The sequence below is a fragment of the Chelonia mydas genome, chromosome 26 (assembly GCF_015237465.2).
Source record: "Chelonia mydas isolate rCheMyd1 chromosome 26, rCheMyd1.pri.v2, whole genome shotgun sequence".
NCBI classification, from domain to species: Eukaryota; Metazoa; Chordata; order Testudines; family Cheloniidae; genus Chelonia; species Chelonia mydas.
The window spans coordinates 743,182-768,781 of record NC_057859.1 but is presented as its reverse complement, the minus strand read 5'-3'; the positions used below and the strand labels follow the sequence as shown (position 1 = coordinate 768,781).

At 49.9% G+C, this 25,600-nt stretch overlaps 1 protein-coding gene across 10 annotated transcripts in view; it reads right to left on the bottom strand.

Moving 5' to 3' along the window:
- ZMAT4 (zinc finger matrin-type 4) overlaps positions 1–25,600 on the bottom strand; it is a 241,404-nt gene that overhangs the window by 198,703 nt on the left and 17,101 nt on the right. For 2 of the 10 annotated variants that reach the window (XR_006287567.1, XM_043536404.1), the window contains exon 1: positions 5,739–5,825. Coding sequence is in view for 4 of the 10 variants with exons in the window: in XM_043536404.1 (XP_043392339.1) it covers positions 5,739–5,792 (54 nt within the window). In the remaining 6 variants the exon portion in view is untranslated. Of the gene's footprint in view, positions 1–1,284; positions 1,621–5,738; positions 5,831–25,600 lie in introns of those variants that run through there. The other 8 variants (XM_043536401.1, XM_043536403.1, XM_043536402.1 and 5 more) reach the window with 7 other exon arrangements.

Sequence of the window (25,600 nt, the reverse complement as noted above, 5' to 3'; positions counted from 1 at the left end):
AGTGACACTGCACACAACAACGTGAAGTGCGTTAAGCAATTAGCGCAGTTCAGTTTCTGTACTGACTTTATCCTTCCACTCAACTCCTCACACTCGAGCTGGGGTGGCATGAGTGGCGAGTCCATGACATGGCTGGGAAGGAATATTCTTTCCTGAGGGCCATTAGAGGACACTCTGATGCCCACAGCTCATCTGCTGTATGACTCAAGTGCGGAGTTACATACAAAGGTGAATAAAATACAACCTGACTAAGGAGACTTTACATAACCAGAGCTTTGTTGTTCTCAGAGATAACACCACCACAGATTTGGATCCACAGGACACAGAAACATGGCTAATTTGTAAAGCCTTGGTAATGATAACCAAAATGTAACAGTATGGACGTGTACTCACTTCCACAGAGTGTGACAACTTACTTGGAAAGTCATGACTGTGTAGATAGATTTGCAAAGATGCCCTCTTTCTGGGGTCTCTGAGCTCAGCCAGCCCTGGGCTTCCTGGTTTCTATGGTCAGTTAATGAGCTGGCATCCCCACTAACTCGTTGCTTTTAATCATCTCCTCCGAAAAAACAAACCCTTTATCCTCTAGCCAGGCAGAACAGTTAATTAGCGTTGTCTAAACATTTCCTACAGTGAGGAGAAGAGTGCCTCTCCAGACAGAGTGGGGTGCTCAGGGCACCACACCCTGAGCTCTAGTACCTAATACAAGCAGGGCATTTAATGCCCACTACAGCCACAGACAATGTGCGTACTGACTCTGCTACCCTCTGCCCCCGGCACCAAGCCCACATGCTCTGCCATAAGCAGCTTGTAGGGAGGAGGCCCATGAGAAAGGCGACCCTCTCCAGAAACACCAGGGCACAGAGGGAACCTTTTACAGTGGTAACCTGATTAGCAAAGGGGAACCCCCTGTAGCACCAGGGAAGGGAGGCAAGGATCACACGCTCTGCAGACAGGTGTGGGACAAGGGGCAGCCTTCCCTGTTAGAGAACCTACCACTTGTGGGTCTGTAGCGGCTAGGGGCTCGCACATTCGCTAGCCACTCCACTCTCTCTAGAGCAGAGCAAACAACAGCCAATAGACAACTAGAGGGGGGGGGGGGGACACTCCTATCAGCACACCACCTACAGCCAGGTGCACAGCCTGCAGGTCCCACCAGCCACCACATCCGCTGTCCTTGTAATTCAGATACCACCCCACTGACGGCACCTGTACCAGCTCACAGGGTTCTCTCCTCAGCCCCCCAGTCTGACCGACACAAGGAACAACATGAAACAGCCTCACCTGAGTCTTTTCCACCCTGGTTTGTCCTGGTCTTGCCACAGACTTGTGCTCCTCTGACCCTGAGGAGAGGGAGACTCCCAGGTCCTTCCGTCCCTGGTGTCTGTTTAGCTAGTTAGACCTTTCAACAGTCCGTGCCAGCTGAGGCTTAGCACCAAAAGCCCAACTGTGCCTCAGCCCCTTGCCCCAGGCAGCTTCCTTCTGGCAGCCTTCTCTGGCTGTCCCTACATTCAGCATTATCACTCTAACCCAAAGAGAGCTGGCCAGGCTCCCCTGCCTGGGGTCCTGCTTGTTCTATGTTACCCTCTCAGCTGCTTCCCCCAGCTGCGAGTGCTGGCTCACTCATCAGCCACAGGTGCATCCCCTTTCAGGCGAAGATCGCAGCCCTGACGAGCTGGTCACTGCACCCCTCCTATAGGGACCATGCCCCCTGTGACAGGGAGTCACCTGTTCTCATGTGATGTTCCCCTGCCCAGGATAGGGAGATCAGAGAGGTGCAGGGCCATGCTGCACCCATGGTCTGGAGAAGGTAGGATGTCATCGGTCCCCATATGTCTGGGGTCAGTCAAGCCCTGCGACCATGTTGCTGCATTTCACACCACAGCTTCCATTAAGGAGTTTGCATTCATTGGAATTTGCTGTAAGTCGCTTTGCTCCTTGTAGATGAAATAACCTTGCCCTAAAACACAGCATTTCATGTGCCTTCCTCCTGAGTTGTCATGTGTCTCTCGCACCATTGGGGATCTGTGGAGAGCAGCCCAGTGCACACTAATTGCTTTGGCATGTGGGAAGCAGAAAAACAGCCAGGCTCTGCATTGAATTAAACAATTATTTTACTCTTCTTAGAACCTCTCTCCAGCCTGAGCACCTTCACAATAGCCTAATCCTTTCTGCAGGGATGTGCAAGGAAGCCTGGGCTGCATGTTGTCAGCTGTCCTGCAGAGACTCAGGAGCATGAGTGCCAACCTCAGGGCAGAATTAAGACCCAAGGCACAAAACACAAATTGGCTATGAGTCCTATACTTAGATTTCACCAACCAGTTATCAAGTGTAAACTCCCCAGCACTGTAACAGCCTAAACCTGGTGTCACAGACAGTCCCCTTGGGTACTCCGATCTGTCTTGCTACCCAGGGGAGCCTGCCTTTGTGATAGATGGTCCCTTGCACCCAGGATCACAGCAATGCAGGTCACACCCAGTCCCAAAGGGCTAGTCACCCCGGTCAGTTGCACCGCAGAGCTCACACCAAAGCCAATGCTTATAGCCAGTCCTGTAATAAACGATATAAAGATTTATTGCACAAGAAAAGGAAACGAGTTATTCACAAGGTGCAAGTGGGCTACCAAGGCTCCCAATACAAATGCTCAGAGATTACAGTACAATTTGGGATACAGATGGAGCCTGGTGCATCACACTCCCCTCTTTGCATGTTGAAATCACTCCATTCTTTGCCTGTCCTATTAATGCCGACAATTCAACCGGTGCCATCCAAAGCCTCTGCCCAGGAGACCTGCGAAGTAGCCAGTGGGGTACACTAGCCATCTAACCCCTTTTCCTGAAGCTACAAGCTGAGGACAAGGCTGAATCTGCCCGTTTGTGCAGTGTGGCAGGAGGCATCAAATGGTGAAACTCTGCTTGGTCGAAGTCTCCCTGCAGGTCAGAATTGTGTAATTAACGTAAAATCATGGTGTTAGGATTTATGAAGTCTCCTGGTAGTGAGATCACGGGACACGTACAATGGATTAGATCTGTGATCTGCTGGATTTGGAGGGTTTAAATAATCGTTGTTACAAATGGCACTGCATCAAGTATATTGTACTGTAAGACACTGGGCTTTAGGGGATGCATCAGAGCCAGTGTGTGCCAACTTATCCCAGGGAGAATTTGACCTATTAGAGCCCCTTCCCACAACCATTTTGGAACAGGCTAATGGCTCTCCTACATTGTGGTCCCAATGCACTTTCACTCTGAGCATGTCCAAGCACAGGCCCCAAGGCAGCTTTCCTGAGGGTTCCCGAGGACTCACCAGTCACTTTGGCTAACAGGGAAGCTTCCGAGGCTGCAGGGCCTGCTGAGCATGTCCAGCCCAGTGTTGCAAAGTGAAGGGAGTAGCTCCAAGTCAGAACATGGAGAGGGAGGGGGGCAGCTATTTCCCTTTCATCATATGGTTGTCACATGTGGCTTATTGAAGAGACAGTTCAGAGGTGACTTGATCACAGTCCATACATACCTCCATGAGGAGAAGATTTCTGAGAGCAGGGAGCCCTGTAGTTTAGCTGACAATGCGAGAAGGAGATCCAATGGCTGACATAAGGCACAGATTTTTAAGTGAGGGTAATTCGCCATTGAAACGACTTCCTTAGGGATGTGCTGGACTCTCCATCACTTGAAACGTTTACATCACAACTGGCTGTGTCTCTACAATAGATGCAGTCGCTTAGCCGGGACTATTGGGTGTGGTGCAGAAATCACTGGGTGAAATTCTAGGGTCCGTGTTCTGCAGGAGCTCACACTAGATCAGTGGTTCCCAAACTGGGGTTCATGAACCCCTGGGGGTTCGCGAAATGTTACAGGGGGTTCTCAGGAAAAAATTCCCTAATGGCAGACAGAGCTGTCCCTAGGGACCCCAGGCAGCACGGGGCCAGCAGCCCAGAGCCCCTGGACTTCCAAGAGCTAAGCAGATCAGAGCAAGCATATCTATCACAGTGAGGAGATTTAAACTTCAAGACTCCTTATAAGAAATGGAAAGGGAGGTGGCTATTTTTTGCTGTTTTTAAAATTAAATAGGCAGTATTGTTTTTAAAATTATTATGAAGAACAAGTTTAAGCTTTGTTGTAAAGTGCGTCATTTGCCTGGACTGCTCAAGACCTGAATGCTTGTGTTGGAGGAACTCCTTGAGTTGGCTTCTGAAATACCTTGATGCTGTTTCACATCTGATACTCCTTGATGAAACCTAGGAGCCTTGTCTTATAACAGGATTATTCAAAGTGATACAAGCTACGAAAGTGAGATCTTGGAAGAATGTTGCCATTTTCATGATGTAATAAAAATTCTGTAATGATAAATAATAATTAATAATAATAGTGTGTAATAAGCATGTCATAAAAACAAGTTTTATATTTCCAAGATCACTGCTTTTATAATTTATACTCAGGTAAAGGAGAAAATCCCTGAAAATATTCATTTTTAGGAGGGAGTTCACAAGACTTGACATTTTAGTGAAAGGGATTCACAGATTGTTAAAGTTTGGGAACCACTGGACTAGATGATCAGTATGGTCCCTTCTGGTCTTACACTCCATGGCTCTCTGAACTACCTTGTAATGTGCCATGGAGGTAAAGCATCAGGGCACTTACACCGTCTTCTAAGATCAGCCCAGAACTCACAGATCATTCGGGGCAGCCACCCTATTTAGCACAGATAGTGTCGGTTTTACAATGTGGGCACCGATTGTCTAGCATGTTGGAGTGGCTGCAGATACGCGCAGGGATCTGCTGCAGGGAAGGGGAAGAGGAAGCCCTTTAGAGAGAGAATTGCTGCTGAATGAGAAATATTTCATCTGGAATCATCCCTCCAGATGAATTCTTCAGGAAATACATTCTGTTCTATAAAGCACAAATGCCAAACATATTAATCTACAGACTGTACCCAGTTAGTTAGAGGGGGTGTGAGGGTCTGCGCGCACACGACCCAGAAGAACTCTAAAAACATCAGTGGTTCCAGCAAAACCTTCCCAACATCTGCCTTCTACCCAAGAGGGTTTGAAGTCAAATTCTCTGTCTATTCAGCTTAGCTCAGGGGGCTTTATAGCCCTACAAATAATGGGATGAAACTGAGACAAGGGGAATTTAGATGGAGCCGTAAATATAAGGCAAAGCTACTTGACGATGAGACTGGGGACGAGTCTCCAGAAGGACATGCTCGAAGTTCCATTCCCCAGTTACATATGAAGCCAGATTGAGCAAAACACTTTCAAGCATCCCACACTCAAACCTGACCGCAGGCCTCTCAGTGTCCGAGGAAATACACTCTAAGGAACAATCCTGCACTGGCTGCTGATGGAGGCACTCATCCATGGCCCTAAACAGGCTCTTTCCCTCCTAACTGAAGCAACACCTTCTTTGTGTTCTCCCCAGTTGGTATTACTTTGATTTTTCAGACATGAATGCAAAATGCTCTGGTGCAATCAGACAATGAAAAGCAGAAGCACATTCCCTGGCAGGAGGTCACAGGACACAGTGCACAGAGCCACAGACACGGCCAGTCATTTCTTCTCAGAATCTGATCTTCCTAGACAGCGTCTCAGCTCGACTGACGCTCAGTCCTGAAATGGGCCCATTGTTTCAATTCTCTTTCTAAAGAGAACTTCTTGGCATTAGCCGTCCCACACTCTCGCATGCATCTTCTAATTCTAACTAAAACTGTTTGAACAGAGGCCAAAATTATTCAAAACTAACCTCTTGTGCATGGTGTGAGTCTTGCACGTATATTGCACTGTGCTGGCACTCCATCTTCCCCAGCAAGAGCGTGGTTTTGTCCTGGGCTGGAGCTGCAGAGGGAGACAAAAAGAATTAAACAGATTTAGAATTAGAAGGAAGAAGTTCTGTCAAACTTAACCACAGAGTCATGACTGAGGCTCCTTGCTACAGAAATACATGGAACAGGTTTGCTGTACAGGAACAGCTGATGATGCAGTAGATTGAGCTGAAGGGCAAAGACACCACAGCCATCCCTGCTGCCAGATCATACTCCATGTCTCCAGCCAGTTCTGAATGGGGCCAGACAAGAGCTCTGGTTGCCAGTTGTCAGTGAAGCTGAAATTTGGGAAGGATACCATTGAATTTGGCTCCCTGCCTGAGCTGAACATGCCCATCGCTCAGTTGTTTGACTTTCCATCCACATTATCGGCTTGAACTGGAAACCATCTGTTTTCCCTCAGCTTGGATCCAGCTTTCACTTGGAGAGCAGAGGCCTTTTCAGCCATGGCCCCTGGGCCCAGGTTTGGGCGGCTGCTTCACTCACTGCTCCATGGAACCCCCTGCAAAATAAACCCCAAGTCTGGACACAACAATATCGGGTGGTGTCCGTCTTTGAAGGCAGATTGGAAGCCCAGTGGGGAAAATCTTTAGCAAAAGAGACAAAGGAAAGGGAGCCCAGTAGGTAGCTTAAGATGGAGGGGATGGATAGGAAGCTAATGAAGTTAGCCCGGAATGAGGAGTAGCATAAAATCAATGAAGGAGATGGTGCTGGGATTACATAGGCCGGATTCCTAGAGCAAGACCTGGCTCCATGTACTCTGGAAGGACTCAATAGTTAGATATGTACCTGCTACCCTGGGGGGATTGCACTAAAGTGGAACAAACTCTCCAATTAAATATCACTCAAAAGGACAGTTGGTCTTTAGGATATTTGCTGTGGAGCCCCAAAGATGGCAGTGCTGCTGTGTTATAGCTCCAAGCCTGCGTGCGGTAGAGGCTGGGGAAGAAACTGCTTCTAACCAGGGCTCCGGAAAGAAGCCCCAGTCAGCCCAAGCCATGAGGGCCTTCAGACCACAGTTCCCTTCTTGTGATATTTGTTTTAACCTGTCAGTGTGTTTTCTCCTTCCCAAATCAACGGGGTCTGGATTCAATCACCACAGCACACGGAGTATATTTGGTTTGAGGTTTTTTTCAGGGAATGGAAACAGCTTCACCGAATTGGTCGGCTGGTTCCCCCATTTAGTCTCCTTCCGGTGGTTTTGTTTCATGTCAGACATGTTATCAGCTGGCATGTTAGTGTAAACACACACCACAGAAGGAGCGAGCACCACACGCAGCCCTTCTACGCTGTGCTCTCAGCACGCAGGAGCCTGGCAGTGCAGCGCCAGTGGGCAGCGTGGGACTAAGAGTCATGGCAAGCTGCGTGTTTTTCAGTCAAAGTCACAGTAAAGTTTCCACCTGGTAAATCAAGGGTCCAGTTCCCCCTCGATACAAACGACAGATCCCTAGTATTGCCCATGAGAAGCCAGTGGCACCAGTACCAAACCCACAGGCTGGCAACGTCCCAGCCTTCAGAAATAGCCCCCTCTGGGGGCCCCCAAGTCATCACTTAACACTGAAGTGGAGTGAGGCCTGGTCACAAATGGAGGGTGTAAGAACACGGAGCACAAGGAAGGAGCTTTGCACCATCGTGCAAGGAGCCCGTTAACATCACCCAGCCAAATCCCACAGGGTAGAAATGTCAGTACTGGGGGTTAGACAGACACCGTGGGCGAGGTAACACCTTTTACTGGACCAACTTCTGTTGGTGAGAGACAAGCTTTCGAGCTTACACCGAGCTCTTCTTCAGGTCTGGTCTAATAAAATGCAGGTGCCCCCTCTGAAACCTACAGAAATCAAGTGAGTAACACAGAGTTTGAGCTTCTGCAGCATTAAAAGCACTTCAATAGGGACAGAAGAAATCTTTCTGAATGGAGAGGTTTCCATTCCCTGGACCAAATGCAGACCTTGTGTGAGCAGGTGCAATGCAGTGGACATTAGTGGAGTTACACATACTGGACCCAGGTGAGAATTGGACACATTCCACTGGTGTTTTACACCAGAGAGCTAAGGGGGTTGGAGATATGGAGCCTTCATAGACTCAAGCTTATGCTTAAATAAATTGGTTAGTCTCTAAGGTGCCACAAGTACTCCTTTTCTTTTTTCTTTTTGCGAATACAGACTAACACGGCTGTTACTCTGAAACCTGTCATAGAATCACAGAATATCAGGGTTGGAAGGGACCTCAGGAGGTCATCTAGTCCAACCCCCTGCTCAAAGCAGGACCAATCCTCAACTAAATCATTCCAGCCAGGGCTTTGTCAAGCCTGACCTTAAAAATATCTAAGGAAGGAGATTCCACCACCTCCGTAGGTAATGCATTCCAGTGTTTCACCGCCCTCCTAGTGAAAAAGTTTTTCCTAATATTCAAGATTTTAGGAATATTAAATGTGAGAGCTTCATGTCAAAGAGCTCAAAGGGGCATTAAGAACACACCCACCCAACTGACATGCCTGCACACTTCCCTTGACCACATGCTGCTATGCAAACCTGGAACCATCTTAGTGAGGGAGTCTCATATACACCCAGGATCAGATCTCTGGGGAGCACATGCAGTGCTCATTGGGAACACAGCTGTGAATCATAGAAGATGAGGGTTGGAAGAGACCTCAGGACTCAGGAGGTCATCAACTGGTTCCCATAACTCAGTAGGTTTGTCAGATTCATCTCTTCTCCAGGAAGGAAGAACTGGCCAAGGACCAATCAGTAGTGGGAGTTGAGTTACCAGAGAGGGATGACAGCAAAGGTGCTGAAAATAGATTGAAATTTTGGCAATTTAAGCCCATTGCTTCTTGTCCTGTCCTCAGAGGTTAACGAGAACAATTTTTCCTCTCTCCTCCTTGTAACAACCTTTTATGTACTTGAAAACTGTTATCATGTTCCCTCTCAGTCTTCTCTTCTCCAGATTAAACAAACCCAGTTTTTTCAATCTTCTCTCCTAGGTCATGTTTTCTAGACCTTGAATCATTTTTGTTGCTCTTCTCTGGACTTTCTCCAATTTGTCCACATCTCTCCTGTATTGTACTGTACTGTGACTGCAGAAAGAGGAAGGGCTGGATTCAGAGCTGTGGGGCTAGCCTCAGCTTCTTTGGGCTTGCACGTATGGGGGGAGGGCGATTCAGTGAGTGAGCACGTGGCACCGGCTCCATTATGTAGAGAACTTTGCCCTTTCAGCTCAATCCTCTGCTGTAAGGGTGGCAGAGAAAAGGAGGCCACAGGGGCAGCAGATCCCCAGAGCACTCGGGAAAGCGGGTGTTGAAGAGGAGTGGGCTAACCACTGTCAAGAGCTTATCAAGAGGATAATTGCTGCCTCTGCTCCTGGAGAGCTGTTTTCTCAGCGAGGTTCTCAGCAGGGCATTCCTGGCTCCTCTCCGTACTTGCTCTATGGCCCATTCCCTTCCTTCACCATGAGATGGCACCAGTATCCCACCGCTACTGATGGGGACGTGGAGATGGTGGCAGACAAAGTCTGAAGTGGAAAGCACAGTCCAGCTCTTTACCCGGAGTGCTTTAGTGTACACGCTGTTGCTGAAATGCCTGGAGCCCCGAAATGAGCATCCCTCCTACACACAGCGAGGAGCAACAGTCGCAGATCTCGGTTTCAGCCACTCTCAGGGTCAGTTTCTTTGGCCCCTGTTGCCCTGTTGAGATGAGATGCTCCGAAGCATGCACGGGAGCCACCAGCTGTGCCTTCACGGCTCATGCCAAATGTTCCCGGTCCAGGAGGTGAATGTGCAGCCACAGCATACCATGCTGATAAATGCCATAGTGGGAGCAGAGGATACGGGCCTTGAGCATAGTTGGCAGCAACAGACACAGCGGCTGAAGCATCTTCTGGGGAACATCAACCATTGTGGCAGAGCTGCCGTGTTCACGTGTGCAAGGAAAGGGCACTCCGTCTATGTTAGCACAACCACCATGGCCCATTGGTGAGAGCTCTCCAGGTAGGCGCTTCCTACAGCATAGCACTCACATAACAAGCCAGCCCGTTGTGCCTTCCCTGCTGAAGTGTCCAGGGATCAGGACCTGCACACAGGGCCAGAAGGGGAATTTGCAGGGGTGCAAGATGAGAGCACACTGATGAGAAAGCAGCACACCCTTTCTTTGTGCCTAAAATAACACATTTCTACCAGCCACGCTGGGCAGCTGGAGTGACCGATTAAAGATTTGAATTGCTTGGAAGGACACTGCTGCACTGGAATAACTGCCAAGTGCCAGATGAGTTAATATAACTCTAATGCAATATAGTTTTAGGCTGGAAACACCAGCAAACCCCTCACTGCAAGATAATGCAAAGCTTGGGCAGCAAACACACATTTCCCCATGCAGAGAGAACAAGCGCCACATAGGAGCCAAGACCAATAACTGGAACTGAGAGCGCTCAGCCCAGAGATTTCCGTAACGCACTGCGGGCAGGTGGCTGGGTTTGTACGCCCGACCAGCAGGAGACACTCTGCCTGCTCCTGATGTGCTGTCACCATGGAGCTGCTGGAAGCACTTTCCACGACACCTCACACTATTCCCACACTATGCCACTGGTCCTTCCCATGGCCACTGGCATCCCCCACCTTCTGGTTCTCCGCACCCGACCTCCAGGCATCTGCAGTCTGGTGGCTGGCGCCCAGCACTTACACGTGTAGCACTGTCTCATTCTTGAGTGAACCCCTGACTCGCTGTGCTCAGCTTCCCCCGCTGTGGCATCAGAGACGACGACACCACTCCCAGCTCCTTTGCCAGGCACTTCGAGCCCTAAATGCAGAGGATCTCCGTCCCCCTGGCTGCGCTGCCCACAAAGCTCTCTGCACCAGGCCAGTGTCGCTCCTCTGCACACCCTGGACTTCTTACAGCACCCGTTGCAATGCGTGTCTTCTCACGCCCACGCCAGCCATGCAGTCGACGGGCCCTTCGTGCCCTGAGCAAGGACGCAGACAGCAGAACCCCAGCCCCTGCAAATGTCAACAGCAGTCAAGCCTCTGAATGTCTCACATTGCCACTAGAGCTTAAACCGTTCCAGCTGCCTCACATTACAAGGTGTCCCAAAGGAATCCTGGAGCCTGACACGCTGTCCCCACACAGGACCACTTAATCCCCTTGTTTATTGTTTCTCCAGCAGAGGCTAATGGTAATTTGCTTATTCTGGCTTCTGATTCTGATTACAATGGTTGCACCAGCTTGCCCTGCATTTGGGGAAATCATTAGTTAACATCTGACGGATATGACAGAGGCCTTCCAGTAGCTCAGAGGAGAAAGGAGAGACCTGCACAGACAGGCAGGGGCTGCTTTTCTGTCCCAGCTGCTGGCTGAGGATAGTGGCGGATGTGACAGGATAGTGGGGGTGTGACACATGGAGGTAAGAGGCTCCTCTGTTGGAAGCTGGAGCTCCTCTGCTGGAGTGAGTCAATAGGCGTTTTCACTCAAACAGAGCCAGTTTCCCTGTTAGTGGCAGCTGCTGTCACACATCACCTGAACAGGATCAGTGGTCCTCCTGCAGAGCAGGTCTGGCTGTGGGGTCTGCTCCATTACCCCTGACCTGCCTCTGCTGGGCCCGCTTCTCTGTAACAATTGCTCTTACCTCCTCACTCGCTGTCATACACTGGGTAGTCCAGGGCCACGCCCCTCCTTTGGGAGAGAGATGCTGGGTATGTCTACACTGCAATGTGAGCCCACGCTTGCGTCTACACTGTAATTGCACTAACCCAGGGCTCGGACCCAGGGTCCCAGGACTCTACAGGGTCACTGTCCGAGAGCCTCCAGGGTTCGCAACGGAGAGTGAACCCATCAAGCTTTTTGCAAGCGAGCTGCTTCCTGGTACCGTGCAGGGCAGGCAGTAAACTTTTCCCGCAGTGCACCAGGTCCTGTGGCTACAGCAGCCACATTCCAGGGCTGGGGAGCACTTGGGATTCGAGACATGGTTACTTTGACTCAGGTCTGAGCACTTCAGTGTGGACACCAGAGCCCTAGGTCCAAGCATGGGTTAGAAATGTCTTAACGTGGGGTTAAAATACAATGTAGACACTCAAGCCCAGGGTTCCCTAATGCAGGCCAGCTGGTTCCAGTCCCACTAACTCCAGGCTTACACTAGCCATACCCGCTGAGAGCTGCCAAAGCCCTGTTACTCATGGTTACCTCACACAGGCCAGGCTCCTCCAGCCTTTCCCCAGCACGCACCCTGGGCTTTTATGAAGAGTGATCTCTGGTGTCCAGCTCCAAGACAACGCCTTCACACAGCAGTGGGCCCGGCATGGCGGGAGGGGAGCTGGGAAGGGGGGCTGGTGCCCAGTGTTCCCTAACGGCCTGTTGCTACCTGCAGCATGTTCTATAGACAGCTCGTATCCCCCCCAGCTGCTACCACGGCTCACGTGCTGTGTTCGGTGCACGGACCAGCACACACTACAGTCCCAGCCACTCAAAAATTATGAGTCAGGTCCCCCGAAATCACACCCTGGTATAAAACTCACAACACTTTTAAAAATAAAATAAATTGATCTTTTCATCATCTACTAGTTTCTGAGCCTTTCAGGATCAAGTTTTCCAACTTCTCTCCACAGCCACATGGGCGAGAGACTTACTTTTGGTTTTAAATGAGAGCCTGATACAATCACATGACTCCAGCAGCTGGGACTTTAAGAAACATGACACGCTCATAATGAAATGGTGAGAGGCTGGCAACACTGCTACTGTCACTCACACACAGAATCCTGTAGCTGTTACTACCCCTTCTGTGGGGTATCCCTGGGGTAGAGATAGCCTGGAAAATATGCAGAAATGTGTAGGGACTCACTGGCAGAATGGGCCAGTTTTAAAATGCATTAAGCGGCATGACCTGCCTCTAAAATGCAGATTCAGTGCCCTGCGGGAAGGGTGGCCATTCCATTACCGCCTATTTGCAGACTGGGCACTGCCATAGCTGTGTGCTGATGCTGACACCCTCCTCCCATGTGGCACTCAGAACAGCAGCTGGCTAATGCCGGCACTTGCTTCCACAAGCACCGCCTTCGGAAGGGGGTGTTTCCAGACACAATGTGCCAGCATCACGGTCGGTAACCCGGTTGGCACAGGTAGCAAACATCAACTCTAGGTGGCATGTGCTTTAAGAGCGTGTATAAGCAAACCCTGGGGGCTGGAGATCTTTATCCCAAGCCATAAGAATCCCAGGACAGTGACTCCCAAAACTAAAATGCCAGAGCGAGGGGCAGAAAGGCAGGTGAGCTGCCTGCAGGTTGAGATGCTGACCTTTGAATGCTGTGCTGTCTAGAGCACTATGCCAGTGCAGGGGCCACTGCCAAATAGCACCAGGCAGAAATGTATTAAATTACCTCAATGGGAGGTTCAGCATGAACGAATCAGACAGCTACATTTGCATCCACCACAAGACTCAGTAAAGCCAGAAAAATCCATCGGGAAGGGGGAAAGAACTGCCCTGGCCAAGCCACACGCTGACGTTGGGCCTGAGAGCTCCTGGATGGCATGTTAGAAATGGCAAAAATCTACCCAACTCTGGTGAGCAGCGAGGGGTCTGTGCGCAGGCCATGCTCACCCGAAGCTGACTCTATGCACAACACCTGGAGGGAGCTTTTCCTGCCAAGTTTATAGCACAGCGATTTCAGGGAGCTGCAGAAAAGCTGCTTTCAAAGAGGGTGTTCGGTCTGGGCCTGGGATGTTCAAGCCAGGCAGGCAATTTGCAGGGACACCAACGGGACAGTTTGCAGAGCTGTCCCAGACCCATGTAATGTAATGATCTGTGCGAGCAGCTAGTCAGACTCCTGCAGCTCTGGTACCCGCATGGAACGGACACAGACTGCCGAATGGCAAGCCCCTTAGCTCCCCCAAAGCTGAGCACCTCGGTGTGTTTCCAGGCTTCCCACTGGCCCATTTTCTATCCCCAGAGCCCCTCCCCTTTAATCTTCCCCAGGTTCTACAGGGAGCGGGCTGTCTTTTTTTAAAGGAGCTCAGTGTCACCCAGTGGATTTTGCCCTGCAGGCTGGAAACCACCTGTGGGAGAGGAGAGATTTTAAAAGGTCAGGGCAGTAAGGATTGATTTCACCATCACCCTAAAGAGGTGCCCAGGTTTGAACACAGGCCTTCTCTGCCTTGGCAAGCTGTATGTGCCAATGGCACTGCAGGGCTGGGGTCAGCCAGCTAAAGATCATTCAAGGGCACAGAATGTGGCCCCCCAGCAAGTCACCTGCATCCTTCCTGAGGCAGAGCCCTGGTTCCAGGAGGAGCCTTTCTCCTTCATGCTTTACAAGCGTCACAAAGCAGGGCTCTCCAGTCTAGCCTGGGGCAGGCCTGCCCAGAGACAGCAGGGATGGGTACAAGTCTGAGACACAAACAGGCTCTGGCGAGCATCCCAGAGAGGGCCAGCAAACAGACTTGCAACTCCACCACTTGCTCCAGTTGGTCTGCGGGATGCTTTCGCCTCTAGTTCTGTAGCTGTGGGGACTGCTCAGGGACTTCCTCAGGGCCCTGGGGAGCCGCACTGCGCTCACAGGAGGCAGCAGGAGGCTGAGATTTTATTCCTAACCCAAGAACAGCAGCCCTGGCGGGTTTGCCCTGATGTGCACGGAGAAGAGAAAAAGGTCAATGGGATGTCCTTGTTTTGTGGTTCTTCACTTGCCCATAACAAATGGGGGGCAGACTGTTGAGAGGCACTGTGTGCCTGGGGTGACATTCTTAACCCTTGGTCCACAGAAACTAACTGGAACTTATATATGGTGCCTTTATTCCTTAGGCTGTGGTCTCACAGGAGCCTAAGGGGATTAGGAGCCCAGCTAAATTTTGTGCGTCCTTGAAATTCCCAGTCTTGGTGCTTTAAGCTGACCTATATGTTTTGTGCATTTGTTATTATTATAGACCTCTCCCTATAACACAGCCCTAATGTAACAAACCACTCATGAAAGGAAGGGACTTTTGTATGTCTGAGCTTTGAAAACTCTGGGGTAGGAGCCTGCAGCATGGCTAGGGGGGCCCTGCTCTATGGTTTGGGGAACACTGTTACTGAGCCGGAGCCTGTGTTCTGCGTGGTCGCAGAGAACATTTCTGAGGCTCTCCCTGGTGGCAGAGCAGCATTTGAGAGCATAATATGTTCTCTCTGGGCACGCAGCCTGCCGTGTCCCGTACTGGGTACAGCTCCCAAGGAGCATGCATGGCCGCAACTCAACCTCTAGCTCAGACCTGTAGATCTTCTTTAACACAGGTCTGGCGTTTGCCAGAGATTTTCCTGGGGGCAGCTGCCATTCACAGAAAGGCGAAAACTTGTCTGTCTCTCACCAACAGAAGTTGGTCCAATAAAAGATATGACCTCCCCTACCTTGTCTCTCTCATATCCTGGGACCAACACAGCTACACCACCACTGCACACATAGGGCAGTGACATTCCCGGAGCAAAGCACCATCTGTGAGAACTCGAGATCCGTGGGAATACACTTCTATGCCTAGTCTTCTCAGAAAGGAGAAATGCACATGCTGCCTCAGGCTCTGGCTAACATGTCCATTGCTCTTTTCAACTCCCCCATTTTGCCCTATAAATAGCACTTGTCAGTTCTCTCAGCCCTTTCTTTGTGTCTAACTGCTCCCTGGTGCTCTTTGGTCTAATTCTGCACATCCCAGGGCTCTATAATGCTTTGCTGGCCATCGAGTCATGTTTCCTGCTTCCCTGGTCTTCTACCATTTCTATTCCAGATCCTCCTGCGAGGACCAAGGGACCATCATGCCTTCTTCTCCAGCTCCTCCAGCCACTGGCAGTGCCTCCTCCAGCTCTTCCATGCACCTCCCAGCCAGTCCTCTCAAGAGCCTCCGGGGCTCCTTTTTGACTTGCGCGTGATATTTTGATGTAAAAACGAGAACCTAACATTAATGTGGCACACATTAAATGGATTAAAAGCTGGCTCACTGATAGGCCTCAAAATGTAACTGTGAATGGAGAATCATCACTGAGTGCATGTGTTTCTAACCAGATCCCGCAGAGATCGGTGCTTGGCCCTACGCTATTTAACATTTTTATCAGTGACCTTAAAGAAAACATAAAATCATCCCCAATAAAGTTTGCAGATAACACAAAAATGGCAGGAGTGGTAAATAATGGTCACTGATTCAGAGTGATCTGAATTGCTTGGTAAGCTGGGCACAAGCTGGATGCAACAGTATGCATTTTAATATGGCTAAAAGTAAGTGTATCCATCGAGGAACAAAGAACGCAGGCCACCCTTACAGGAGGGGAGACACTGTTCTGGGAAGCAGGGACTTTGAAACAGATGTGGCGGCATTGTGGTGGACAATCAGCTGACCATGAGCTCCCTGTGCAACACTGTGGCCCACAGAGCTAATGCGAGCTTGGGATGCATGAACTGGGGAATCTCGCATAGGAGCAGAGAGGTGATTTTACCTCTGTATTTCCACCCTGGTGTGACTGCTGCTGGAATCCTGTGTCTGGTTCTGGTGCCCACAATTCAAGAAGAATGTCAATAAACTGGAGAGGGTTTAGCGAAGAGCCACGATAATTACTAAAAGATTAGAAAACCTGCCTTCTAGTGATAAAGCCATGGAGCTCAATCTATGTAGCATAACATGTTAAGGGGTGATGATCACTGTTTACAAGCATCTATATGGGAAACGAAGATTTGATAATGGGCTCTTCACTCTAGCAGCGAAAGGTGTAACCCAACCAATGGCTGGAAGCTGAAACTAGACAAATTCAGACTGGACGCAAGGTGTACATTTTTAAACAGTGAGAGTAATTAACCATTGGCACAGTTTGCTAAGGTTTGTGTGGATTCTCCATTGCTTGCAATTTTTAAAATCAAGATTGGAAGTTTTTCTAAACTATCTGCCCTCGGAATTATTTCAGGGAAGTTCTCTGGCCTGTGTTCTACAGGAGGTCAGGCTAGATGATCACAGTGGTCCCTTCTAGCCTTGGAATCTATGAGTCTATCCCCCTGCAGCTCCCCAGTTCCCTTGAACAACATTTATACGCTGGTACATGGGGGATAATCAGGGTCATGGCCCTGCTGTGCTGGGAGCTGCGCAAACACCTAGGGAGACAGTCCCAGTCCCAAAGAGATTGCCCTGTAAGAAGACAATGGGCAAACAAAAGGAGAGAGGCACAGTTAAACTGGTGGGTGACAAATGGAGACATTTCCTTATATTTGTCAGGGTTATTGTGTTCAGAAACGACTAAACAGATTGTACAAAGTCATGTTTGCTCCTGGTGGAGACGGAAATACATTTGTTCCAGAAACTGCCTCCTGCCTTTTCTTGCAGACCCATGATTAAATACTGCTAGCCCTATTCCAATGGCCTTGGGCTTTAGTCCCCAAAGTCAAGCCACAGAAAAAGAAAAGGTAGAACACACATTGCTCAGAGCCTGAGCCCTGCATAAGGGAACAGAACGACCAGCCACTGTCTAGCTATTCCAGTGAAGTCCCAACTGAAATTACCAAAGAAAAAGATCAATAAGTACCCCTTTTCTTTTCTACTTTCCGCTACTTGACTCCGTTATAGGAAGCTGGCTGGCTGACTGAGAGTCATGCGCACTCGGAGACTTCTCTCCGTATTTCTTGTAAGGGATGGCATTACGATGTGTATTGAAAACAGCTCAGTGATGTTGAACAGAAGCAATTATGCCCAGCAAATCGCAAATCAATGTTATATAGAAGCTGGACGTATTGTATACAAGGTACTAGTGATTTCAGAAGCGCATGCTGTCATCTTGGTCCATGAGGATTTATGGCTCTAACTCTTTTTACATCACAAAAAATATATTCCTTTGGAAGTGGGTAATGAAGAGGGTTGTCAGGGTTACTGCTAGAAAGAACCTCCACTAGCTCATTGCCATATTATGCATGATAAGCTGCAATTTAAGAAGGTGAAAGGGGCATAATGGAGAGCAGGATTGTTATCAGTTTTCTTACACCAGGCTGTCATACTTTGCCAATGGGCTCCAACCCCAGGGGCTTTCAGCAGTGCACAGAAGACTTGTCACAGTGTGGACTGATCGAGTCAGTCTGTGTTGTCCATTGCGGGGCCACTCCCTGCTGCCATCACAAAGCAATTACACAGACAGGCTAAGGAAAGGCTACCCAGCAGATGGGAGGGTGCTTCCCAGTGCAGGTAGACCGACGCTGGCCAGCATGATAAAAATAACAGTGTAGCCGTGATGACCCAGGCTGAGGCTAGCCACCACCCCAGTCCAGTCCTTCCCACCCCCCCGGCTACGGTCTCAGCTGGCTAGCCTGAGACTCCACCTCTGCTCCTGTGGCCACACTGCTATTTTTAGCACTCTAGCTTGAGCGGAGCTAGTGGATGTAGGTTGGCCCACGCTCGGAGACACACTCCTGGCTGTGTGTAGACAGGCCCTTAAGAGCCCCAGAGCACAGCTGGAGAATGCCCAGCCCCGCTCCCTTGGTAAAAAGCAATGTGTGAAGGCTCTCAGTTTTTCCCATGATTCATGTTGCCCTGTGGAAGGGTATGTTGTCTGAGAGTGGGTCACAGGCATGGCCAGATCGGAGGCTGGGACACACTGCCAGCTCCGGGCTGGAGCTGCCCTTCTCATGCATGTTAATACCGCAAGTAGTGGCTTCATGAAGACCAGCTGGAGGGAAGGCAGTTTTATGGCTACAGACTTCGTTTCAGCAGAGAGGGGGAAAGGATATGAAGACCACACATGCTCTGACCAACATTTCACTCCTAGCACTTTTACAGGCAGATTCCACCATAAATCTCTCCCTCAAAAACCACCCTCATCTTAATAAATAAATGCCACTTAAGGGCCGCTGAATTTTCCTTTCCTCTGCGTGGCGTAGACTTCCCCACACGCAGGTTGTAAATCTCCTTCCCAGGAGGGCAGCAGCCACCCCTTCCTCCACCCTTTGTTTTCCTTTCTCATCTGATCAATAATGGGAGTGTGGGAATGTATTGTGCACCTGGCCAGTTAGTACTGCTAACACTTACGAGGCATGCAGCAAGCAGGTGCTCTCCTGAGGCCCCAGGCACAGGGCTGAGCCGTGCTCCCATTAAAGTCAATAGGATTTTTACTAATGACCTCAGTAGCATCAGGATTAGCAGAGCTCAGAGCTCGCAGCACCATTAAACCCCACTGACTTCAGGATCAGGCCCACAATAAGGGGAAATCTGTGCCACGACACCTCAGTTCTCTCCCGCACCGGCCCTTATCATGCAGACCAAAGCCCCCATCCGGTCCTGCCTAGGCTCCCTTGTCCCTAGCCTGAATCATCACCTGCTTTTCCAGGCCTGGATCTCCACCCAGAGAACCGCCAGCCATTCCCGTGCTGGAGTTCGCCTGAGCCCACCCAGCCAGCGTGTGAGGGGGATGAAGGCGCGAGGCCAGGGAGTGACAAGCTGGGAAATGCCAAACTCGTTATCACTCCTGACCTCAAGCAGGAGGTGAAGCTGGGCCAGAGCCGGAAAGCTGGAGCGTGGACCCAGGATGCCGGCTCTCCCCATTCGCTCACCATTCACGGCCACTTGGTGCCCAGCTCCTGGTGTGAGCCAGACCGAACTGGCAGAGTCATTCAGTGTGCCATTGAAACACTGATGCAGTCTCCCAAAGGGTTAAGTCCTTGGCAAATAAAGGTGCTGCTTCCAAAGGTCTCCTCAGATGTAGGAGCCGCAGCATCAGTCGGGTGCCCGGGACTGAGCTGAGTAAGTCTGAAAAGCTACGGAGCTGCCGCCTGCTTTGCTAAAAGTGGCAGGAGTCACCCAGGGCTGAGCCAGTGGATTTAATTACTTTGGATCCTGAGAGGGCGTTCTGATCCGTTGGGCCTGCGCTGATTGCTCAGGCATTGTGGGTAATATTTTGGTGATGCTCTGGAAGCAGGTGGACAGGGGAATGCACTTGACAGGCCTGTCATGGTGGTTAACTCATTTCAGATTGTTTGCTCCAGTTACAGTTTCATACCCATCAAAGGCGAGAACAACCAAGACTCTAAAAATGCCCCCTGCTTTGTGCAGACAGGCACAGGCAGTCTCTTGGGAGTCCGTGCGCGAACTTCCGACCTGCTCCTCCATCCCACAACCTCAGTAACGAGCACCCTACCCTCTGCTCTTCCATTTGTGCTCCAAACTGCACCTGTTTTCAGCATGGATCTTTACCCCTGTCCTGGTGTAAACTGGCCCTATTCGCCCCTGTCTTATACACAAATTTGACACCAGCTTCCATGAGACAGCCCCATCCATCTCCACAAGCAGCTCAGGCTGTGACCCATTTCTGTTCAGAGGAGCTGGAAGATCCCCCAGTTCCCTGCTGGGTTGAGAGGATTCCTATGGGTGCCGATCCCTCACAACCCAGGCCCATTCTACAGCCACATGAACACAGGAAGCGTGTCTGTTGTGCGGACAGAGCAGAGACTACCCAGCCCAGGAGTTCACAGTACGAGTAGCACTCTTTTGCAAGCTCTGTAGCCATTTCCTGGGGAAATCTGGGGAGCCTCAAAGGGCACATGGCCCTGTTAGATTCATCAGGAGACCCAGGTTCTGCTTTCATTTCAATACCAGTTGGATGATATAAGCCATAGCTGTATGTTTGGCTTCAAGAGCAGAGATTCCTGCCAGGAGATTCCACTGTGTTTTAGTGTAAACACTTTTCAGTGACAGATTCTATTAATGTTCCTGGCTAATAAATCCCAGGTGGAGGCAGCAAGGAGGTGTTGGTAAAATAATCAAACAGCTGGGAAAAGCTCAGAAGTGTCCTTAGGCTCTGGTCAGAGAAGCGAACCTGCATGACACCAGCCAGGAAGGAGGAGACGTTGGGGAATCAACAAATGAGCCAGACCCTGGAAAGTGGCATCTGCTTTCTCCATTCACACCACATGTTGGCTTTGCAGGAGAACAGAGAGAGAGAGCGCGCGTGCGCAATTTCCCCCGCTGCCCCTTCTGTCTTGGAGTGAATGACTCCTTAGGGGTCAGGTCCAACTGCTTGTGTCCATTGTCGCCTCACTGAATACCCTCCACTGCTTTCTCTACCTAGCTTGGGAACTTCAGGGCTCCCCTTGGGCTGACCACTTGGTTTTCAACAGTGGTCAGCTCCTAGTCAGAGTCTGGGTCTCCATGTCAGATTTCCAGCCACCGAGCCCTTTGGTGTCTCTCTGCCCTCATTACATCTGACTTCTGCAGCTTGTGGCCTTCTCTTCGCCTGGCCATGCTGCTGTCCGGTGAGGAAGGGGGATGTAATGTGCATGATGTGGCTTAGCACACACAGCTCTGAGCTGCCCCTTAAGACACCATGCGTGACAGTGCTTTCCTGCCCCCTGAGCTGGCGTGTGTTAAGGATTTTCCCCAGGATAAGGAGTAGCTCTGTTCTAGGACTCCTCCATCCCCAACAATGCAGAAGGCAGAGCACTGGGATCCCTATACCAAAACATCTCCCCAGAAACTCCACACAGCGACTTGATTTTTCTCTGGGCTTATGTGGCCTGTGTTGAGCATTGATAGCTGGGCCCAGGCCTATATGCTCCCACACAGCATCCGCTTCACAAAAGAAGTGTATAATGACTACGTTCATGGCACTGGGCATCCTGGTACTTAGCCTGCCCTGAGCCCTCGGTCTGCTGTCCTGAGCTGTGCTGGTGGGAATCTTTCCCACACCATGCAGGTCCCTTGAGGCTCTGGCAGAGTGATTTATCTCGCTGAGCTAGCTCCCCTTCTCCTCCAGACAAGGAAAGCTAAATTAAAGCTGAGAAGAGCTTCACCTACTCTAGGTGTTCTGGCTGCATGTGTCTTTTCCCACAGAATCTACAGTCCTTCCACCAGAACCAGCTAATGTCTCCTGCCCGCTCTCTCCACAGCCAGTGCCCTGGAGAATAGCATCGCTGCCAAGTGTAATCTGGCTCCCTGGAATAACACCGAAGGAAGGGGCTGAGCTTCACTGATTTTACTTCTGTGGAATGTGCTGTGGACAAAAATTTCAGACTTAGACGTGTAAAAGCTCTGCACCTAAATGTGCTCTGCATTCCAGAGGCACTGAGCACCCACCACAGCTGCCCAGCCCCCGAGAAAACCAGGCATGCACGAAGACGCCCAGGTCTGGATCTAGGTGCTGACTTCAGGCACTCAGATGCAAGTCCTCTGGCCAGGGCAAAGCACCAACCTGACACAAAAACGACGACATTTCTGAAAGTGTTAATTACCACACAGCAGAATCAACGAAAGCCCCAGGTCCAGAGTGGGTGATTGGATGTATTGTCAATGGTGTCCTGAGGGAAGAGCTCTCAGGTTGGAGGTTATCAGCACCACAGCAATGAGGAGGTAAATATCACTGAAAAATGAATCCTAGATTGGACATCAGGAAAAACTTCCTGTCAGGGTGGTTAAGCATTGGAATAAATTGCCTAGGGAGGTGGTGGAATCTCCATCATTGGAGATTTTTAAGAGCAGGTTGGACAAACACCTGTCTGGGAAGGTCTAGATAACACTTAGTCCTGCCTCAGTGCAGGAACTGGACTAGACCATCTCTCAAGGTCCCTTCCAGTCCTTTGATTCTACTCTTTTCCCAGGGGATGGACTAGAGATGACGTAATGGGCTTTTCTTTTCTGACTCTGTGCTACTCGAGGGGAAGGGGGACAGCCTTTAATCACATGGGCAGTGCCATGTGAGGCCCCCCTTTAAAGCTCTCTGAAATAGAGAAGCACCGAAAGAGACACAAATATGGCAGCGTATGAATACCCGTTAGCGTGGGTCCCATCGACAGAATGGAGCAGTCCCAGGGGCCGTTAACTCCAAAGCTTCCACTATAAAGAGCGGCATGACTGGCTATGGTAGAGTGCGGTAATCCAAAGAGTTCTAGAGAGGTCGATAGCTCCGGGGACAGCCAGGCCACAGCCTGATGGGAATTAACCACCCCACGTTCACTGTCCCTAATAGAAACAATAGCTCTTGGCCAATGCAAATCCATTTCACGCTCACCTAGTGCAGGAGAGAAGAGCCTCAGACACATCCAAGTGCTTCCACATGCATGGGACAGAGAGACGCTTTCCATAGCAAGGGAGGAAGGGTAGTTTTTGTGGTGAGGGTGCTGGACTGGGAATCAGAAGCTCTGGGCTGAATTCCTAGCTCAGCTACAGCCTTTGTAGGCAAGTCACAGGGGGCCAGATTTCCCAGGGCTTCCCACCCACAATTGGGTCCAGATTTTCCAAAGTGCTCAGCTCCCAGAAACTTCCATTGGGCTCCTTACAGCCAGCTCAGCACTCAGCACGCCAAACTCTGCTGATAATCTGGCTCTTAATCCCCTTATGCTTCACTTTCCCCACCTGTAAATGAGGCTAATAAAGTTTCCCTTCTCCCCCCATTTGTCCGTCTTCCCTGTTAGATTGTTAACTGTTTGGGGGAGGGACAGTCTCTTGCTACATGCGTGTGCCACACCGAGCACCACGGAGCCCCGTTCTGGGTTGAGGTCACCAGGAGCTGCCATGATAAGAAGACGAATTCTCATCTGATCTCAAAGTCAGGTCAGAAGAGCAGCTGTTCCAGCTAGTTGAGTGTTGAATTTGTGCACAACTCCTTCCCAAAACCTATTTTACCACATGCTCCACTGACGGCTTTTTCTTTTATTTTTTAATCTGTTTTATTTACTTATTTATTTTTGAAACTGGCCCTTTGTGCTTCGAGCACAGAACCCTTTCGGACTGAAATCTTGTGAGTTTGGAATAATTATTTTATCTGCTAGACAGTAAAGAGCATTCGGTGGTTTTAAAGAGTTTTACCAAAGCTAAACAACATAAAAGCAACTTTAATCACAGAAAAACGTTTCGTTGGGAATCCTGAGCGCAGACCGAATCAAGGGCTTTGAGGTGTGATAGCTAGCAGGTAACCTTTCTGTACTGCATATCTCTGAGTTATAATTATTCATTGTTCTGAATTATCAATATCAATGGATAATCTGTACAGTGATTTCCCACATCTGCCTGAATGCATTAAAGGTGGAACTTCCACAGAAGGGCTCTGCTATTTCGCTGCTGGTTTTGGTCTGGAGGTACCATTTCAAACGCATCAGTCTCTAGCTGTGTCAAAATCCTGGAGCCAGATTCTCTGTCACTTCCACTGGTTTTACATGCATGCCACTCCATTGACTTCAGCAGGCACTGGAGCAACAGAGAGAAGCACTGAGTCTTTGGAGGCTTGAATAAGTCAAATGGTGACTTGGTAACCACCTTGCAAAAAACCTGACAACCCCACAGACCCAACCCCTGCACAATGCTTTCCTTACGGGAAAGCAAAAATGGCTCACACTTTTAACCTGGAGGCACTTAACACTAAAACATGGCTTCATTCTGTGTGCAGAAAACGAAGAGGATAAGAATTAATCTGCCCCTCACAGGACAGGCAGCTGCCCAGTGCTGTTAGAGGTCGTTGTTCAGAGTGAGTCCCTGACTAATGCTGCTCAAAAGTCACTGGTTTCAGAGTAACAGCCGTGTTAGTCTGTATTCGCAAAAAGAAAAGGAGGACTTGTGGCACCTTAGAGACTAACCAATTTATTTGAGCATGAGCGAAGTGAGCTGTAGCTCACGAAAGCTCATGCTCAAATAAATTGGTTAGTCTCTAAGGTGCCACAAGTACTCCTTTTCTTTTTTCAAAAGTCACTGGAACCCATCCACAACATCTGGCTGTGGAGTGTTTGTTAGAGTCTGTTTGGCAGTTTATTGTGTATTAGCCAGGTAGCTCAGAGGGTGGGGTGTATCCTGGAGCTCCGTAGCTGCTGAGACTTCTGGCCCCAGTTTCAAATCTCTTGCCTAGTTTCTCTTTGATTATCTGTATCCAGGAGACACATTTATCCTTAGCCAACAGGTGAGCATGAATGGGCCATCTGGGGCTTTTATCAGTATATTGCAAGGCAGCAATCCTGGACTATACTGAAAACATACTCTAACCTCCAGTCACATTTGGTACCAGCCACTGGGCTGCTGGGGGCATCCAGCCAGGTAGTTTGGCAGAGACAACACTAAAGAAAAAGCAGGGGGCGGGGGGGACCCCACACAACCTGATGGAAAAATGTCCCCTTCAGTTCTCTTGTGGAATTAAACCACATGTATATGTTAAAAATATAGCAGAAAGAAACAACTCTCCGGCACATGTTTGAAAACAGAGTCTTATTTCAGAGATTTCAGAAATTAGTGGCTGAATGCTGAAACAATATAGCCCTTAGACAAGGGCATTTGGAAGTGATTAACGAGCATGAACTCATACATTCAAAATAAAAGTTGTTACCAGCGTGAGGCACTCACCGTCAGGGACTGAAAATCGGAGCGAGTAAACAAATCGGTCAGCTGGGCAGGGAGAGACCGAGGTGGGAGGGCTGAGGTGCGTGAATGACATGAGAAAGCCCCCCACCCCCTGGCCTCAGTGCTCACAGTTGCCAGGAGACCCCCTTCCACAGTCCACACAGAGTAAGGCTATGGCTGGGGGGCGGAGGGCATTATCCACAGGGGACCTGGATCGAGCAGGCTACATTTGGCCCAGCAGGGGTGGATCTAGCTCTGCCACAGCCAGATATTTGCAGTGATCGTCCCCGTCCTGACACAGGGAGAGGAACCCAGTTGGGTCAGTGACCACCTACAACAGACACTTGCGCTCTCCTTCACTCCACACAGGCTGCCCAGGAGTGGTAGGGGGCTCCCAGTACTGCCGGGGATTGGTACGACCTTCACCAGCTGCTGTAAAATGGTTCCGAGCATGCAGAGCTTTTCACCCACATTGGGGCCAGCTGGCCCCAACCACCCGGTTCTATCTGAAG